The sequence below is a fragment of the Lemur catta genome, chromosome 3 (assembly GCF_020740605.2).
Source record: "Lemur catta isolate mLemCat1 chromosome 3, mLemCat1.pri, whole genome shotgun sequence".
Classification (NCBI taxonomy): domain Eukaryota; kingdom Metazoa; phylum Chordata; class Mammalia; order Primates; family Lemuridae; genus Lemur; species Lemur catta.
Genome location: NC_059130.1, coordinates 60,461,863 through 60,483,556, shown reverse-complemented (window position 1 = coordinate 60,483,556; position 21,694 = coordinate 60,461,863). Strand labels below are relative to the sequence as shown.

The 21,694-nt window shown below is 32.2% G+C and overlaps 1 protein-coding gene across 2 annotated transcripts in view; it reads left to right on the top strand.

Moving 5' to 3' along the window:
• Window positions 1-21,694, top strand: part of PRKACB (protein kinase cAMP-activated catalytic subunit beta) — a 128,535-nt gene that overhangs the window by 42,942 nt on the left and 63,899 nt on the right. Inside the window, exon 2 of one of the 2 annotated variants that reach the window (XM_045547661.1) lies at window positions 11,752-12,084. The exons of the other annotated variant lie outside the window; for it this stretch is intronic. Within the exon in view, the coding sequence (XP_045403617.1) occupies window positions 11,895-12,084 (190 nt within the window). The 5' untranslated portion in view covers window positions 11,752-11,894. The remainder of the gene's footprint in view (window positions 1-11,751; window positions 12,085-21,694) is intronic. 2 annotated transcript variants of the gene reach the window in all.

The following is a 21,694-nucleotide window of genomic DNA, read 5'->3' as shown; positions in this document are numbered from 1 at the left end:
ATCCACAAAATATTACAAAAGAATAGTTTTTAAAAATCTTGTTTGAACAATTTAGTTGTTTGCATGCTTCCAGTGGTTAGACTAAAAAAAATATTGAAATATACTTTGATTTTCTTTAATTTAAATAATTGATAGCTATATATTAATAGTTATTAATCAGATGTTTTCATGTAATACTAGTTGGCATTTTTGTAATATTTACAGGTTACAAAGCAATTTCAGTTATATTTTCTTATTTGAGCCACACACAAAACCAGTGATATAGCAGGGAAGTTATTAATGCTCTTGTTCTGTGGAAGAGAAAACCAAACATTATAGAAGTAACAGATAAAACGGTGGCAAAAATGTATCTATCAGCAAAACAGGTACTGGGTTCTTTAAAATATTCAGTGTGCAAGGAACCAGTTAAGTTATAGGAATAAGTGCCTTGAATACCAGCCTCCACAGTTCTTCCCATCTACAATATTCTCTTCAAATCATCTATTCAGAACTAGTTTAAGAAAAGCAATATTTATCAGCAGTTCTGTTTAATATTATCAATATACCTGTCATTATTCAGTCATTAAGTGGATAATCAGCCAAGATAATACAACCTTCAACAACTTTTTTCACCTTACATCTTTTGATCTTGGGTATTTATCAAGCAACTATCTGCTATTACATTTTTTAACATAATTTTGTGTCACCTCAATACATTGTATCTCCTCAATAAGCCCTGAACCAAATGTATACCTTGATGAAATCACAAGTTAGAATAAATAATAATATACAAGAGCTCCAAAAAATACTTATAAATGGGAAATTTAAAATAAGTTCATTTAAAAAAATAGAAAATTATTTGAAATTTTTTTCACTATAGGCATAAAAAAAGAAAAGAGGTAACAGAGTTCTAGCCTATAGCTATCACAGGAACTATGCTTCCACAAAATTATGGATGTTTCTACTGTCCAGTTCTGTCCAGTAAACTTCCTGTAATGATGGAAATATTTGATATTTGCACTGCCTAGAAAGTACCCATGAGGAGCACTTGGAATATAGATAGTGTGACTGGAGAACTAAATTTTCAGTTTAAATAACCACATGTCACTAGTGACTACCATATTGAACAGTGTACTCCAGACTCAGACATCTGAATAAAAGCGATTTAAATTCTTAAAAGAAATAGTAGAAAATACTTATGTTTTGCTGTAGAACATACGTTTTGAGCATTTGGATCTTCTTACATTAGATTTTGCTAAAATTCAATAAACGTCCATTTGTCTTTTGATGTGGAATAGTAAGATACTGTTTTTGTATCTTGTATTATCTTATCCCTTAATATTTACCAAGATTATAAACTTTTTTAGTTTACTATACTTTGATATTTATTACTATTTATTATTTTAGTCATTATGGAGAGTCCAAGGATGAAAAATATAGAGTGTGATTGTGAAAATTTATTTATGTATTTAGAAGAATATCAGTTTGTCAAGTGTGAAACTGACAACTCCTCATTAATAATGGCACCATCATTGTTATTAGTAGTCATTAAATTTTATTTAAAAATCACATTTTTATATAACTTTTTGTTACACAAAGTGCTGTGAAAAAAGTATTAAAACTTTATTGTGGATTTATTGAGAAATGTATGTTAATTTCACACTGAGATCAAGGTGGAGCATGTTGAAAGTCAGGCTTCATCTTTTAAAACTTTTATTTCTAGATGTATTTTTAAATTATTAAAATCAAAAGTGATTGGATTGGCTTCTCGTTCCAATTAAGATGGAACTGTCTCTCCCACTGATTGCACCTAAAATCTTGAACAGAATACAGAAAGTAGCTATGGGAGGATTTTGAAAAGTAAAGATAGCAGGCAGATTGGGAAGGAAAATCAAAACTAGAAAAGAGACAGATAAGAGTAGTGAATTTCCTGCTTTTAAAAATTTCCTCCCAGGTCGGGCGCGGTGGCTCACGCCTGTAATCCTAGCACTCTGGGAGGCCAAGGCGGGTGGATCGCTCGAGGTCAGGAGTTTGAGACCAGCCTGAGCGAGACCCCATCTCTACTAAAAATAGAAATAAAAATTATTTGGACAACTAAAAATATATATAGAAAAAATTAGCTGGGTATGGTGGCACATGCCTCTAGTCCCAGCTACTCGGGAGGCTGAGGCAGTAGGATCGCTTAAGCCCAGGAGTTTGAGGTTGCTGTAAGCTAGGCTGACGCCACGGCACTCACTCTAGCCTGGGCAACAAAGTGAGACTCTTGTCTCAAAAAAAAAAAAAAAAATTTCCTCCCACATCTCTCAGCTTCTACTCAAGGCAGCTTGAATCCCAAAACTGTGCAGTGGATTCAGGCAGAAAATACTCCAAGAAAAATCCTCATTTTCTGATGACAGAACCTGTAAGGAAATCCCCTTCAGGAAAGAAAAAATAAAAGAAAACTCATTTGTTTGTTTTTCTTCCGGTCCTGCTTGGAGGCAAGACACAGGCCTGACACTGCACTCCTGTGGGAGTGGTGACAGCAACAGTGACCACACAGGTACCTTAAACTATGAGAGAGAATAGAAATGATACAGAAAAGAGTCAGTGAATTAGAATAGAAGATCAGAAGAAATTTTCTATTGTAAACAACAAGGAAACCATGTTTTTTAAAAAGGCAATAGAGATTTAGGAATCTATGGGACAATATGAAAATGTCTAACATACAGGTCATTGAAATCACAGAGGAAGAGGAAAGCAATTGATGCAGAAATAAAAAATTGAAGATGTAATGGCTGAGATTCCAGAAGTTCAATGAACCCTAAGAAGATAACATCATAATCAAATTACTAGAAACCAAAGATAATTCATCACCTGCAGTCCTGCTTTAAAAGAAGTGCTAATGAAAGTTATTGAGGCAGAAGAGAAATGAATACCAGAGGTAAATCTGGAACTTCATTAAGAAAAGAAAGCAACAGAAATGATAAATATCTGGGTAAATATAATAGACTATTTTTCTCTTCTTAGGTTCATTAAAATATGTATGATGGTAGAAACAAAAAGTTATAACATTGGTGGAGTTTTCAGCATATATAGATGTATAACAACCAAAATAAAAAGGGAGAAGAGTTGAAAGGGAAACAAATATTGGTAAGGCTTATAAATTTCCCTCGAAGTGCTCACTTTAATTCTAAATACTCTGTGAAAAGTGAAGTATATTGAAATCTCCAGAACAATTCTTCTCTGAGGAGGACTACTGACGCAAGCCCAAAGTCAATGGAGGAGACAAAGACAAGAATACCAGAGGAACATGAAGCTTCTGACACCTATAGCAAACATTAAACACAGCTCACCTCCTTGCCAGATTAACAAATCCACACAGTAAATTTACCTTTGTTTCTTTTACCCAGTGTAACATGGTGAACTTAAAACAAAAAAATTAAAGGCATACCTAAAGGCAAGAAAAAATACCCTGAAGAGACAAAGCAAGCATCAGAACCAGACTCACGTATTATAGATGCTGGAATTATCAGATAGGGAATATAAAATAACTATGATGAATATTTTAAAAACTCTAATGGAAAAAGCAGACAGCACGCAAGAGCACATGGGTAATGTAAACAGAAACTAAGAAAGAATCAAACGGAAATGCTAGATATAAAAATCACTGTAATAGAAATGAAGAATGCCTTTGATGGGCCCATTAAGAGAATGGAACAGTTGAGGAAAGAATCAGTGAGGCTGAAGATAGGTCAATAGGAATTTCCTAAACTGAAATAGAAAAAAAAAATGAAAAAGAAAACAAACAACATCCAAGAATTGTGGGATAATTTTAAAAAATGTAGCATATTCATAATTGGAATACCAGAAGGAGAAGGAAGGGAAAAGGAGCAGAAGAAATATTTCAAGTAATAGTCAAGAATGTTACAAAATTCATGGCAGATTTCAAAACACAGGTCCAGGAACCTCAGAAAATCCCAAGCAAAATAAATACCAAAATAATGAAACCATGCACATCATATTCAAATTGCAGAAAACTAAAGATTAAGAGGAAATCTTGAGAGAAGCCAGAGTGGGGAGGGGGAGAAAAGACTTCACCTATAGAGAAACAGAATAAGAATTATAGTAGACTTCTCATCACCATGCAAGCAAGAAGAGAGTGGAGTAAAATATTTAAAGAGTTGAAAGAAAAAAAAAACCACTGACCTAGAATTATTAATACATATACAGTGAAATTATCCTTCAAGAGTGAAGGACAAATACTTTCACAGACAAATAAAAACTATGGTTATTTATTGATTGCCGGCAGACTTGTGCTATGAGAAATGATAAAAGAAGTTCTTCAAGGAAAGGAAAATGGTGCAAGTTAGAAACTCAGATCTACATAAAGAAAGGAAAATAATCAGAAAAGGAAAAAAATGAAGATAAAATATGATCTTTTAAAAAATTCTTCACTGATCTAAAAGATAACTGTCTAAAGTCATAATAGTAACAATGTACTGGGTGATAATGGTATATGGACAAGTGAAATGAATGTCAACAATGTCACAGGGATGAGAGAAAAGATTTGGGAATACTGTGTTATAAAGTACCTGTGCTACAAGGCAAGCAATATAGTGCTATTTGAAAGGGGACTTAGGTTAATTTAAAATGTTCACTGAAAACTGTAGGACAAGCGCTAACAAAAATTTCTAAAAAGAGGTATGATTGATAAGAGGAGATTAAGTGAAATCATATAAAATGTTTGATTAAAACCAGGGGAGGCAGGAAAATAAGGGGAAAAGGAAAAAATAAATGCAATGAGGAAAAACATTTACAATGTGGTGAATATTAATCTATGTCAATAGTCACTTTAAATGTGAAAGCTGTAAACACAACAATTAAAAGACAGAAATTGTCAGAGTGGATAAAAAACAAAACTTAAACAAACAAACAAAAAAAGGCAAGATCCAGTTATATACTGTCTCTATGAAACCTATTTTAAATATAAAGAATTAGGCAGAAAAGAGAGAAGGAAAATGTACCATGCTATCACTAACCAAAAAGAAGCTGGAGTAGCTCTATTAATTTCAGAAAAAGCAGACTTTAGAGCAATAAAAATGATCAATAATAAAAAAGGGTATTACATAATTATTTGACAATCAATTCTCCAAGAAGATTTACCAATCCCAAATATATGCACTTAACAACACAGTGTCAAAATACATGAAGCAAAAGCTGATAGAACTGAAAGGAGAAACAGACAAATCTAATGTTATAGTGGAAGACTTTGACACTCCTCTTTTAATAATTGATGTATGGTATTATACATTTGTCCAAACTGAAAGCACAACACAAAGAGCAAGCCTTAATGCATGTAAAATTCTAAAAAAATCATTTAGAAGGTTGGTGGATCCCAGGATGGAATGCAGAATGTGACAAAATAATCTAACTGTATTATAAATATATGAAAGAAACTACTCAAGCAAATGAGGATAAAAGGTATTGACTTAAGTTACTTTGGAAATAAATGGAGTCTGTAAAACTAGAGGAAAAAGAAACTCTACATAAGTACTGTACTTGAGTTGATAAAGTTATTTCCTGCAGGTATAAATTTGTTAACCTACGAGCTTAACAATTCTGATATTGCTATATGTGTACACTGAAATTGGGAGGTAAATGGATGGTTGATGGTGGGAGCCAGATTTCTCACTATTGGAGTGGGAATTTACAGATAAGCAAGGGGAAGCAGTTAGAAGGAATCATGCAGTAATGCACTACAGCTGTAGACACCAGGATGAACTCATGGTTAGCTCATAGACACAGATGGTTACACTAGAAATACTTATGGACAAAGGAATATGCAAATGTTAGTATGCTTGCATTCTCAGCTAAGAGGGTCTAGAAGCAGCAACCTCAGTAAAGCGAGGTACCCAGTTCTCAGATCTTGATTTCTAATACCATTCTCCAGTAAAAGGAACTAGGGCTCCTTGGAGAAATGGCTGATTCAAGGACTGGGGCAGGAAATACACAAGGTGAGCATAGGGCATCTTACAGTGGTTAAGGGTAAGGAAGTGTTCAAACACAGGCATGCACACACAATGAGGGGGGTATATCAAAGGGACATGGGAGGCAATTAAAAGTGTTTCCAATGGTCAATGTTGGAATAATTTGAGCAGTAAAATAAATAATGTAGTATAGTGGATTATAAATGTCACAGACTTTAAAGGGGTAATAGGGGAATATTAGAAACAACTTTATTCACATAAATTTGCAACTTCTTGAAAGACCATTTCTTGAAAGACACAAACTACCAATACTCATTCAAGATAAAATAGATAACTCAATAGTCCTATATCTGTTGAACAAATTGTATTATAATAGTATTTGTAATCTTCCAAAAAAGAAAACTGTCCCATATAGTTTTACTAGTAAATTCTACTGAATATTTAAGGAAGAAATGATACCAATTCTCACAATCTCTTCTAAAAAATAGAAAACAGAATACTTCTAAACTTATTTTATGAGATCAACCTTAACCTGCTACCAAAATCATACAAAGATAGCACATAAAAATAAAACCACAAAGCAATATCTCTTGTGAATATAAACACAAAATTCCTCAATAAAATACTAGTAAATTGAATCCAGCAGTATATTTAATAATAAATAAAGTATACCACAGCCAAGAGGTGTTTATTCTGGGAATTCAAGGCTAGTTCAATATTGAAAATTAACCAATGTAACCCAGCATATTAGCAGAATAAAGAAGTAAAACCACATGATCATATCAATGGAAGCTGAAAAACATTAGATAAAATTCAAAATTCCTCCAAGATAAAAACTCTCAGCTACCCAGGAATAAAAAGGAAACTTTCTTATCTCAATAAGGGGCCTCTGCGAAAAAAAAAAAAAAGTCTGCAACTAATATCATAGTTAATGACAAAAAAGCTGAATGCTTTCTTCCTAAGACTTGGAATAAGAATGTTTTTACTCTCACCCTTCTTGAATAACATTGTATTGGAAGTCTTAACCACTGCAAATTTGCAAGACAAATAAATAAAAGGCATACAGATTAGAAAGACAGAAATAAAACAAAACAGTTTCTATTCAAAGATGACATGATTGCCTACATAGAAAATCCCAAGAAATCTACAAAAATGGAAAAAAAAGCTTCTAAAACTTAAGTTTAGCAAGATTGCAGTATACAACATTAATATATAAATATAAGTTATATTTCCATATAGTAGCACTGAACAGTTGTAAAATGTTCTTTAAAGTACTATTTACAATAGCTGCAATTTTTAAAATATTTAGGTATAAATCAAGTGAAATATGTTTGACATATGTATGCTGGAAACTATAAAACACTGATGAAAGAAATCAAAGACCCAAGGAAATGGAGAGACATACTATGATTATGGATTGAAAGTCTCAATATAGTTAAGATGTCATTTCTCTCAAACAATCAAAATAAAAGCTTAGCAAGATTATTTGTGAAGGCATAGACAAATTGATTTTAACCTTTATATGGAAAGGTAAAGAAACTATAATAGCCAAAACAGCTTAAAAAAGAAAAAAATGGAGAATTTACGCTATCAGATTTAAGACTTACTGAAAGCTACAGTAACCAAGATAGTGTAGTATTAGTGAAAGAATTGACACATAGATAGGTCAATGGAAGAGAATAGAAAGTTCAGAAATAGGCCCATACAACCTATCATCAATTGTTATTATTATTATTTTTAGAGACGGGTTCTCACCCTGTCACTCAGGCTGGAGTGCAGTGGCGTGATCAAAGCTCACGGCAGCCTTGAACCCCTGGGCTCAAGCGATCCTCCCACCTCAGCCTCTCGAGTAGCTGGGATTACAGGCGTGAGCCACTGCACCCGACCAGTCAAATAGATTTTTGACAAAGTTGCAAAAGCAATCCTATTGTGAATGGATATATAAATCGTGGTAAAAATCCATGCGATGGAATACTATTCAGCAACAAAAATGAGTGAACTACTAAAACATACACATAGATGAATCTCAATTGCTATACTATGCTAAATGAAAGATGCCAGTCTTAAAAGGTTACATAGTGTATGAATCCATTTATACAACATTCTGGGAAAGGCAAAACTATTACCCTAAAACGTTTATTTGAATAGCAAGGGTCGTAGTCATGTCACTTGTCCTCCACATGGAGCAAATACATTGTTTACATATTAAATATGCTTTCATGTTTTTCTTTTCTTTAACCTTCAAACTCTAAAATGCATAGTTCTACTGGGCCCAAACAGGATTATAAGCAAATGTGGACAGTGAAATTGTATGAGTATTGTTGACCATCCAAAGGAAAACATTCTCATAGCAGATTCTCAGACTCTGGATAATCTATCCAAGAACCAATCTTACCCACCACTATTCTTTTACCTTCACTTCCCTACCCTTGTTGGAAAAATACTGCATTTGAAAAAGTGTTTACTCCTTGTAGTAGTCAGTCTCCTGCAATACAAGGAGCCCTAATCTAGCAGTAGGATCTAGATGACTTTGGGCAAGTCACTTAACGGTTATAAGTTTATGTTCGCATCTTAAAATAGGGATAATAATACCTGTGCTGCTTATTTTATTTTTATTAATAAGAATCTCATGAGCCTTACAATAATTTCACAATGTTTTACAGTGCAAATCACTTTTTATGTTATAAAGGACTTGGCAAATGTGTCACTACTATTATTAAATATCAGAAATAGACAGAACATAGTGGCTTGCACCTGTAATAATCCTTGCGCTTTGGGAGGCCAAGGCAGGAGGACACTTGAGGCCAGGAGTTTGAGACCAGCCTGGGCAACATATTGAGACCCCTATCTCTACAAAAAATCAAAAATAAAAAAAAGTTAGCCAGGCATAGTGGCACACATCTGCAGTCCTAGTTACTCAGAAGGCTGAGGCAGAAGGATCCCTTTGGCTGAAAGCGATCAGGCGTTTGAGGTTGCAGTGAGCTGTGGTCAAGCCATTACAATCTGGCCTAGGTGACAGGAGAACCTGTCTCAAAAAATATATATATGGACAGATATATAAGAAACAAACCAGTATTTTGTGGTATCTTATGGCAATTAAAGCAGGTTCACTCTAAAAATTGCTATAATTTCTAAAATTAACTTCAGAATGAATAAAGACTTTATAACCTCATGAAGTTGATTACTCTCTAGTTTTAAAATCTTACATTATTTTGCTGCAAGATATGCCATTATGGCAAATTTTGGATACATGGATAGATATTTAGGGCAAATTAAAATGCTGAAAATAACATCAAGAAGAGTAACGAGCAATTTACTTCTTAAAATTAATTTGAATTATAAGGAATTCATAATTTTAATTAAAATTGTAGTTCTTTCCTTCTAGCAGTAGATGCCAGTAGAGTTCTTCTTCTTCTTTTTTTTTTTTTTTCCCCCCCTTCGTAAAAATCAAATCACCTAAGCACTTCCATAGCAACAACTTCCTGGTCACATTACCTTATATAGAAACATTGCTCTAAGGGCTAAATATTCTACTTTCTATAAGGACTTTAAAACAAATGGAAACAATTTTATTGAAAAAAATGAACAGATTTCAAATGTAGCATTTTTCAGATACTCATTTAGTGAAGCTTACTTTTTTTTGCTATTATAATTTTGTTTTAATCTTATGCATTGTTTTAAGTAAATCAATCTTAGTATTCTAATTAGAAATATGGAATTTCTGTACTTAAGCAATGTTGAATATAAGTCTGGTTAGATGTTTTAAAAATGAATAGTCAGGCTGAAATGTTAGTGTTAGTTTGTGTATTTGGCAAGAAAATACCATGAGTAAAATTTTGGGGAGGTTAATATGTTAGAGAGATAAATGATTAAAGGAGGGTGATTGGAAGCAGAGAAAATAAGAATTTATTTTAGAAATCCACATTTTTCACTGAGTGAAAATGAAACCAAAGAATGAATAAAATTTAGTAACTGAATATAGAGAAAAAGGAATTCAATGATAACACTTCCATTACTATTGTCTATATATGAGCAACTTAGTGCTTTTTGGATTATTTATAAAGATTTACAAATAAAATTCAAACATTTTCAAGTATGTGATTATTCTACTTAAAGATCTTTAAGTTGTTAAAAATGAAAAAATACTTTCTTCATTTAATATATATTTATTGGGTATGTAATACATGCATTTATGAATTTAAGTAACTCACAATTTAGGGACACATAAATTCATAATCAGCAAATTTTAACATAATATTATAAAGTCAGTGAAAACAGAGGAGGTAACAGTTTATTTTTCTAGAAAATATGTGGGAGACTTCACAGAAGAGGTGACATTTGTACTGAGCCTTGAAGATGAATTGAATTTCACTCAGGAGAGCAAGTCAAAGGAATTTCACGCACTTTTTCTGTATAGGATCAGCCCGTGCTCTACAAATGTTTATTAAAGACTATAGACACTTAGAGTCTGTTTTGTGTACAGCACTGTCAAATGTTAATAAACAAACGATGTATTATTATACACATAATATTTATACATAAAGCTACACATTTAAAAAGTTTCTTCTAATACATACTGCTGTCTATTTGTTGAGATTGATATAAATTTTAATACACAAAAAGTATAGACAAATGAGCTGTTACATGGCAAAATTCATTAGGCAATATTTCATTAGTGGCCGTGTGTGTGTGTGTGTGTGTGTGTGTGTTGTCGTAATTTGATTACATGATTGTTCCTATTCTATTTGTCATTATTGTTTCTATGTATTGTATTTCTCAAATAGCTGGCAGGAAATCTGGACTAAGATTTTTTAGATAATTTTTTTTAAGATTGTTTTTCCTTTCCTTTTCTTTTTTTTCTTTTCTTTCTTTCCCTTCCCCTCCCTTTTATTCCCTTCTTTTCCTTTTCTTTCCTTCCTTCTTTCTCTTATTTAGCACTTCCAAAGAGAACCACACAAATTCTCTGCCTTTATTTAATGTCAAAAGGCAAGTACTTAAAATTCTTGTTAAGGGCCACAAGTTACTTTTTTTCCTGCAAATTGATAATGACAAATTTTATTTACTTTTAATCAAGAAATGTTTCTAAGTGAGACCACTAAATCAGGGGCTTAGTTTATGAAGCAGTCCTTAGTGTTAAGGTTTTAAAATTAACATGTCTTAGCTACCTAGAAGGAATTTTTTTTCTCTCACTTGAAATTTCTTGCTATGGCTGATTTTATATAATTTTAAATGTTGTATTTTGTTGCTTTTTTCAAATTTTAGTATGTTTTAAAATATAATGCTCATAGCAAGACACATGCAGCAGATTTAAAGATTGATAAGCAATACTGACATACCAAGTTTCTGGAGTGTCTGTATAGACCTAAATTAGTGAGTTAATAATATTAAGTTTTTTAAGGTGCTATTTCAGATTTTTTTAAGTTATAACATATGTGTTATAAATTTGTTTTGTAAGAGTTTCTGCCACTTTTTGATGAAAAGTTAACTGCTCATAAGGATTCATAAATCTATATATTGGCTGATTTCCTGGAAAAATACAATATTTCTTTTTAACATATTTGGAGGGTGGTTTGGCCTTCAGTTGTTTGCACAAGGTTGTAATACATGTTTAACTAGTTTTGCTTTTTAAAAAAATTTTCAGCCTACTATATATACAAAGCTTTATATTTAATGCTCTGAACTTCTATATTAATATTAACACACTAAAGTAGGCAGATATGGCAAGTTTCTAAAATACCCATCTCTAGTTGAGATGAAAAGAGTTTTGCTAAGAAAAGCTCGGTAATGTGCTGTTTTATATTAACAGGAAACAGAGCAGCAGTAGTGGTTTGAATACCCTGCAAACAGGAAGTTTGACACATGCATAGCTCTTAGCTTCTGTGTAAGAAGTTGTTGAGCTCCTTCTGGAAATATTTGCAGTTGCTTTAAGTAAAGTGTAAATGCACATGAATGGCAGCTTATAGAGAACTACCTTATAACCAGCATACAGGTACAACTACTGCTCTTCAGAAATTGGAAGGTTTTGCTAGCCGATTATTTCATAGACATTCGAAAGGTACTGCACATGATCAGAAAACTGCTCTGGAAAATGACAGCCTTCATTTCTCTGAACATACTGCTGCTATATGGGACAGATCAAGTAAGTTTTTTTTTGTTTTTTGTTTTTACAAAAACAGATACACTATAACTAGCAGCTACAATAGTAATGGGCATTTTAAAATCAAACATGAACCCTGTTTTGTTTATATTTTTATGATCTGAACAGGACATTTTGCAAGATGAAGCTGAAAGAATTCCACAAAAACTTGAGTATAAGTTGAGCTGAATCATGTAGCTTTTATCATTGTGTTGTTTTATATTTGACTAAGTTCAATATCAGTGAGAAAATTTTCTAAAAAATTCCGACATCATTTCTAGTATATGTTACTGTTTTTGTTATTGTTCTTATATATTAAAAAAACCCTGAATTTTAGAAACAGTGATCTGTTTACTTTTTAAAATTTCTTATGTTTATAAGCTTTAAACTTTGAAAAGGGCAAGAACAGTCTTGAACTTATAATTAAATATCTATGATGTTTGCCACCTTTTATTTTTAAATGTATGTGTGAAAGTTATACAAGCAGAAATTTCTAAAATAAAAACATTATTCTATGTAAAGGGTTACATTTATAACATTTTGAATATCAGAAGCTTTCATAATTATATTTTATGTCATATATACATATGACTAAAAATGGGGGAAAGAATTGTTTATGCATGTATCACATTGTTTCCAGGCATGTTAAAATGTCTGGACTTACTGCTTTGCTAAAATGGTGCTATTGGAACCATTTTTGGTGGCATGCACTTTACAAGATAAGTTTCATATGTAATATACGCAATATAAGCAATATTAGTACCTCCATTCCACACCTCACCTTGGACTCTCCTCAAGGTATTTTTGTCACTCTGATTAAAGGAACAATAGAATTACCCTTGGAACTCTTGCCCCTTTTGGTGTGTTTGTTTGATCATCAAATAGCCCTAGGGTTTGCCTCTTTCTGTTTATATATTGCATAGCAGTTAAGGAAGAATACTCAGTTTAACCAAAAAGAAAAAATGGTTTACAAAATTTACCTCTTGGTTTATACAGCACTTTCATAGTTCTGTAGAAGCTTATTGGAATTAATTTTTTTAACTGAACCAGAGCTTTTCTTTGCCATATTCAACCTATTTTAGGGAGAAATTGAGGAAGAATATATATTTGTGCAAAATTTTTTTAACTCAAAAGGTTTTGACTATCTATAGTTAATCTTTTTGTATAAGCAAGTTGATGGATGAGGAATATAACATATATAAGTGTGTGTGTGTATATATATTTATATCTTTAAGTTAATGAATTGCTGGATATTGAAAAAATGATACATTATTAAAATTTACCATGTAAGGAAAGCTTGTTATTCATTCTCCTTGTCCTATTTAGTTAAATTGCATTGTCCTAAGCTCTTTTGGAAATCATTTTTATGCACTTCAAAGATCTTTTAAAGTTAAATGAGGACTGAGGACAGAATTGTTTTATTAATACCTGTTCCTCATATAGTGAGTGTTTAGTAAATGTATCTCAAATCAATGAATGTCATATGTTTTTAATAATTAAAAGTTATATTTAAACTAGACCCTCACCATTTTTTAAATGTATGGAACCTAGGATGCTTTCTGAAACACATTTTAAAATCTAGCAATGGAAAATAGTATCATGAGCCATGATTTCTTTTGGAAAAACAGATGTAAAATATTGACATTTTTCTTTATTATGAAGTCAGAAAAATAAAACAAATAGGATCATTGTACACAAATAATATTAGGAGCAAACCTTGTAGCCTTACAAATAAGGCATGATGTAAGAAATACTTAAAGAACAACTGAATGCTCATTAATTATTCCTCTACTTTTCTCATTCCAAAAATATCATAATAGACACAATACTTTATATGTAAGGATGAGTATGGTAAGCATTGAGCTCTAGTTTCCTATTATGGAATGTGTTAATGTAGAAGAGAAAACACTGATAGAGCAAAAACAGAGGAATTCTATTGTTTCAAAATTCCAATTTTATTTTTGTGGTGAAAACACAAATTTTTATTCATTTGCAGAGTGAGTTAGGGAAGGAGTTTTTACTATGCCAAAGTTTTCATACAAACCACATTCTTCAAAGCTACTTAAAGCAGTTACTTGCATGACTTGTTTGACAAGAAAAAGGAATGTAATATCTCCTGATGATAAACACTCTGAATATGTTTGTTCCACAAGTGCTGTTTTAAGAAATCAACTAAGCACAGAAACTACATGTAATTTTTTAAAAATTAGGTTCATGAACTATTGAGTAAAGAGTGATTACCAATTGGGGCAGATATGAAATGTAACAAGCTTCAATCCAAGTTTCTTACTTCTCCAGTGACATTATGTATAGGAAGAAATACAGAACAAAGGCCACATAGTGGTTTCCAGGTGCTTCATCTTTTACTACTAAATTAAGTAACAGGAATTCCTACTTGATAACATAAATATGTAACAGCTAATTCCATGCTCATATAAGTACATGAAGTTCAAAAAAAAGCATGGAGACATTCTGCTTTTTGTTCTGACTCAGAATGAATGAGAATATTGACATTCATTAAGTTCTCTTTCTAGAAAATTTATCATGGTTAGCTTTTAAATCTTCCTTTGATCATAAATGGTGTGTTGAGTTATATAGTACTGATTGAAGTTTTGCATGTTTTAAATGTTTGACTTTATACATGTAATAAATGTCTAACTGCAACACTTTAAGGAGTGAATAGGTCAATACTATCAAACACTTTACCTGTCTTCTTTTCCCATGAATTGACAGGCTATTTTTCATGTAGGAACAAATCATATTAATGAATCTTAGATTTAAATACTGTATTGGACAAATGAGCAATTATGATTATTGATTTCCTCAGCAGAATTAAATAACTAAAGTGGTTATAATAGACCACTTTATCTAGTCAGTTTTACATTTCCAAAGTCTATACAGTCTTTCAGACAATGTACTTCCTATTTGTCAGTCTGAATGAATCTGTATCATTTAATTTCTAAGCTAGAACACTTTCCACACTATCTTTTTACACTAATTTTTTCATGTACAACTATTCTATAAGCAGTCGATTTCTACTCACTTGGTAAACCTTTTTTGAGTATTTACTATATCATAGTAAGTAAACAAGTTTCTAGGAAAATAAGATCTAGTTCTTACTCTCAAAAACAAGAGTAGGAAGAACAAATATGACATAACATTCAAGGTGTAATGAAATGGTTGCTTAAAATGTGTAAGTAGCTTGCTGTGCTAGCTAAGTGCAATAAAAAAATATTGCTAAAGAGAACATAGGGCCTTCAAGAATATTGAAGAATGAATGGAATTTCGAGACTCAGAGAAGGAGGAAAGGGTTATTTTATTCTAAGAAAACATACGCAAATATGTGAAAATATGAACATTTAGAATTTACTTAAAAGATTTAGATATTGTCTAGAAACGTAGTTTGTGGATCTAATATTTAAAAGTTTTCTATCAGATATTCAGAATTTTGGACATGCATTCTAATAGACAGTGGGGAGCTGATGCATTTTTTTAGATTAGAAGAAAATATTATGCAACCTTTGTTAAGTGAGCCTAAAGAATTTTAACTAGCATAATTTAGGATAAGCTATTTAATAATTTGCTTGTTGTTCTACATAGAAATGTAAATAGCTACTATACATTTTGTGTTTTTGCTGGCACTTAATTAGAATTAACACTTTTGACACCACAGTGAACATGGCAACAGATAGTCAGATAATGGATTGCACTTCATAACCGTGCTTGTTCAAGATGTTAATTCTGTCTGGAATTCTCTTTCTATATTTCTACAAATGGTAAATTTGCTCATACTTTAAGGCTTCTCTCAGATATCATCTCTGTATCAAAATCACAAGTGTCCTATTTCTCTATCCTTCATCATTATTAGAATTTATAAACTTGTTTATGTTCTCATTATCATCTTTCACTTAACTTTCATTAAGGCTTATTTCATAGTGTTAAAATTATAGTACTATTAGTCCTTATGTATCTGTCTCCCCTATTTGATTTTGAACTCCTTGAGGGCAAAGAACATGTCAATATATTTCAGTATTGCTGGCATAATTCTCAATAAATGTTGAATTGTTTTTTAGATTAATACTAAGTATCACTATAGTCTTACACTAACAAGGTTCTAATTTTTTCTATTCTTTGCAATTTATTTTAAAGGCCTATGATCATTGACCAAAAGCAGTAAAATGCTGGCCTGACTCTAGTAAATACCATATTCCAGAGACACTGAACTTTTCACTGAAACATGTGTATTTTTATCATGATTTTTTTAATAAAAATTTGAGTAATCAGCAGACTTCACAGAAAAACTAAAGTAATTGAGATATTAAATGATTTGAAATCATAAAATGTTTCCATTGTCTATTTAGCAACATCAAGCACTATATCAGCTGTACTAACATAATGAGAAGCTTTTACTTGCTTGTGCTTTGCAAAAATAGCCATACAACAGGATTAGAAGGGAGCCTTGCTACCCAAAGTGAGGTCTGCGTATGGCATCCTTAGCATCACCTGGAAGCTTGTCAGAAAAGAAGAGAATTTCAGGCCCCACCTAGACATACTGAGTCAGACATACCGAATCTGCATTTTAACAAGATTCTCCAGCTAATTCATATGCACATTAAAGTTTGAGAAGCACTTTTTTCCTAGTAACATTTTAATCTGATTTCCAAATAATGTATCTCCACTGGAGAAAATATGGAAACTGTAGAAAATAACAAAGAAAAAAGTAAAAAACTCACACACAATCCTGCCAAAAGAGAACCACCGTTAATGTTTTTGAATATGTATTTTGTGTATAGATACACAAATTTCCACCAGCTCCCAAAGTTAGATCTTTCAGTACACGGTGTTTTATAACTTTTTCCTTATAAAGAGTTGTTTTACAATATCTTTTTGTATTCATTCATAATTATTTACTATAATTTATTTAATTAATCACTGGCCATCTATGTTGTTTTTAACCTTTTGCTATTATATAAAAAAGTTCTTATAAACATCCTTGTAATTAAATTTTTTGTATATTCAAGATTATTTTTATTTTTATAGGACAAATTTAAAGAATGTATGACCATTTAAAGGCTTTTGCATTAAATTAATTGCATCCTGTTAACAGATATATATGTACATCCTTTTGGAGTTAAATTTGTTTCAGTATTCAGGGACGAGCACCTGTCATATTACAATGTTCAAATTCTGTAGTAAAGTTTTCGGTCACATCAAGCATGCTTTATTTTCTCCTTTATTAGTAGTATTTATCAAAATTTTTCCTACATTTTTTCAAGGTACACCAATGATAATAGTTTTTAATTATTATAATTATTTTTTCATAGATTATAGCAGTTAAGAATGTGTCAAACATAATTGCATAGCTGTTATCTTTAATGAAATATGTTTTTTATGGTTTTGTTTTGTTTTTTTTTTTTTTACAAAGTTAACGTTTAAAATATTTTATGCCAGGTTCTGTGGCTCACGCTTGTAATCCTGGCACTTTGGGAGGCTGAGGTGGGAGGATCACTTGAGCCCAGGAGTTCGAGACCAGCCTGGGCAACAGAGTGAGACCCCTGTCTCTACCAAAAGTACAAAAATTAGCTGGGCATGGTGAAACCTGCCTGTAGTCCCAGGTACTTGGGAGGCTGAGGCAGGAGGATCACTTGAGCCCAGGAGTTTGAGGTTGCAGCAAGCTATGGTGTTGCCACTGCACTCTAATCTGGGCAACAGAGCGAGTGCTTTTCTGAAAAAAAGAAAAATAAAGGTATTGTCAAAACAATATATTGACATTTTTAAAAATTTAAAAATGTAGTGACTTATTATACCTGCCTTTTATGGCTGATGGTGTAATGGTAGGAACATAAATGTAGAGGCAGAAAATACAGATTTGATTATTAGCTCCATCCTTTATAAGCTGTTGATGTTAGAAAGTTTATCTCTCCCCGCCCCAGATTTATTAAGATATAATTGACAAATAAAATTGTGTATATTTATGGTGTATAATGTGATGGCTCTATATGTATACATTGTGGTGTGTTAAATCAAACAAATTAACATAGCCATCACCTCACATACTTATCATTTTTTGAGGGGAGAACATTTAAGATCAGATCTCTTAGCAATTTTCAAGTACAGACATACCTGAACAATATTACAGGTTTGGTTCCAGACCACCTCAGTAAAATGAGTATCACAATAAAGTAAGTCACACAAATTTTTTGGTTTCCCAGTATATATGTTTTATGTTTACACTATATTATGTGTGCAAAAGCATTATGTAAAAAAAATACAATGTGCATACCTTAATTTAAAAATACTTTATTACTAACCATAATCTGAGCATTCAGTGAGTCATAATCTTTTTGCTGGTGGAGGGTCTTGCCTTGGTGTTGATGGCTGCTGACTGATCAGGGTGATGATTGCTGAAGGTTGGGGCGGCTGTGTCAATTTCTTAAAATAAAACAAGTCTGCCACATCAAAGGAACTTTTTCTCTTCCTTTCATGAAAGATTTCTCTGTAGCTGCAATGCTGTTTGATAGCATTTTATTCACAGTAGAACTTCTTTCAAAATTGGGGTCCATCCTCTTAAATGCTGCTACTGCTTTAGCAACTAAATTTATGTAATATTCTAAATCCTCTGTTGTCATTTCAACAATGTTCATAGCACCTTCACCAGGAGTAGATTTCATCTCAAGAAACCACTTTTTTGCTCATCCATAAGAAGCAATACCTAATTCATCTAAGTTTTATCATGAGATTGCATTAGTTCAGTCACATCTTCAGGCTCCACTTCTAATGCAATTATAGCTATCTTGTTATTTCCACCAAATCTGCAGTGATTTCTTCCACTGAAGTCTTGAACCCATCAAAGTTATCCATAAGGGTTGGAATCAGTTTCTTCCAGACTCTTGTTACTGTTGATATTTAGACTTCCTTCCATGAATCATGAATGTTCATCATTAATGGCATCTAGAATGGTGAATTCATTCCAGAAGATTTTCAATTTTTGTCCAAATCCATTAAAGGAATCACTATGTGTGGCAGCCATAACCTTACAAGATATATTTCTTAAATGATAATACTTGGAAGTTAAAATTACTTCTTGATCCATGGGCTGCAGAATGGATACTGTGTTATCAGGCATGAAAACAACATTCATCTTCTTGTATGTCTCTGTAAGAGCTCTTGGGCAAGTAGGAGCATTGTCAATGAGCAGTAAGAATTTGAAAGCAATGTTTTTTTCTTAGTAGTAGGTCTCAACAGTGGACTTAAAATGTTCAGTAAACCACGCTGTAAACAGATGTGCTGTTATCTAGGCTTTGTTGTTCCATTTATGGATCATGGGCAGAGTCAGTTTAGCATAATTCTTGAGGACCGTAGGATTTTTGAAATCATAAATGGGCACTGGCTTCAACTTAAAGTCACCAACTGTATTAGCCCCTAACAAGAGAGTTAGGCATTGACTTCTCCCCTGTAGCTATGAAAGTTCTAGATGGCACCTTCTTCCAATATAAGGCTGTTTTGTTTACATTGAAAATCTGTTGTTTAGCATAGCCACCTTCATTAACTATCTTAGATCTTCTGGATAACTTGATGTAGCTTTTCCATCAGTACTTGCTGCTTCATCTTGCATTTTTATTTTATGGAAATCGCTTCTTTACTTAAACCTTATGAATCAACCTCTGCTAGGTTCAAATTTTATTTCTGCAGCTTCCTCACCTCTTTCAGCCTTCATAGAATTGAAGAGAGTTAAGGCCTTCCTCTGTATTAGGCTTTGGTTTGAGGTAATGTGGCCAGTTTGACCTTCTTTCCAGACCACTAACTCTACATCAGCACTAACAATGTTTCACATTCTCATCATTCATGTGTTCACTGGAGTAGCACTTTTAATTTCCTTCAAGAATGTTTCCTTTGCATTCACAGCTTAGTCACTTAGTCAGATTTATACTGTCTGATTTGCTCTAGCCTTCACTACTTCTGTTGTTTTACCTACCTGGCACTTGTTTTTGGCCTACAATGTCTCTAATGTTAAGCCTGAATCATCAACCTAGACACTCCTTTCCTCTTTGATAAAGCCTCTTTAATGTGCCTTCCTACTCATGGGCCACAGATCTATCACTAAAATTCATGAAAGCGTTCTGGTAATTCTGAACCTCAGAAAGTATGAGGTCTAGGTTTTGATCCCTCCTTTTCAGAATTCCTGTTTAATTTTTTATGCCGATATCCTTGTTTTCTTGATTATCTCTCTTTACCACAGAGTATTGAGAAGGAACAGCCTTTACTAAGCCCCAAAGGATTTGGTTAGATTTCTTCCAGGATAATGGATGCCTATCAGCCTTACCTTTACATAATTAAGTTGTCCACTGAAGTGATTCTTCCCACAGCAAAGAAGATCTACTTTAAGCAGATTGTCTCTTTCTAAGTAAAGAAATACTTGACAATTTTTAAAAATTGAGGTATAATTTACATACCATAAAACTGACTCACTGTAAGTGTATAATTCAATATTAATTAGTAAATTTATAGTGTGATGCAATCATCATCATAATTCAGTTTTAGAACATTTCTATCAACTCCCAAATTTTCTTTTGTTACGCATATGCAATCAATACCACTCTCACCCAACCTCAGGTAAACACTGATCTACTTTTTTTTTTACTAAGTCATCAGCACTTTAAATAACAATGTCTTTTTTTTTAATTTTCAGAATATTATGGGGATACAAACATTTTGGTTATATAAACTACCCTTGTACCATCTGAGTCAAAGGCATAGTGCCCATCCCCCAGATAGCTTGCATTGCACCCATTACTCATCTACTTTCTGTCTCTATAGATTTTCTTTTCTGGACATTTTATATAAATGGAATTATATGATACGGAATTTATTATTTCTGGCTTCTTTCACTAGAATAATATTTTTGAGGTTCATTGATGTTGTAGAACATATCAATAGTTGGTTCCTTTTTATTGCTGAATTATCATATTTTATGTGGATATAACACATTTTGTTTATCCATTCTGTGATTGAATAACATGAGAATTGTTTCTAGTTTTTGACTATTTGGATAATGTTGCTATAAATATTTGACAACAAGTCTGTATGAGCATACGTTTTCATTTCTCTTGAGTGGATATCTAGAAGTAGAATTTTTAGGTCATATGATAAATTTAGCTTTATCTTTTTAAGAAACTGCCAAACTGTTTTCCAAAATGACTATACCATTTTACATTTTCACCAGTAATGTGAGAGCATTGAAGTTTCTTAAAGTGCTCATCAATACTTGGTATCATCAGTCTTTTTGATTATAGCCATTTTGTGGGTGTAAATCAGCATTTTAAAATTGTTGTTTTAGTTTGTATTTCCCTAATAATTGATGATGTTGAGCATATTTTTATGTTCTTTCAAGCCATTTATGTATCTACTTTGGAGAAATGTATTTTCAAATCTTTTGCCCACTTTCAAAATTGAGTTGTCTTCTTATTATCAAGTCTTAAGAATTCTTTAAATATTCTGAATACAAATTCTTTTCTAGATATACAACTTGCACATATTTCCTTTCAGTCTGTGGTTTGCATTGTCGTATTTTAAAATGATGATTTTGAAGAGCAAAAGTTTATAATGTTTGTGA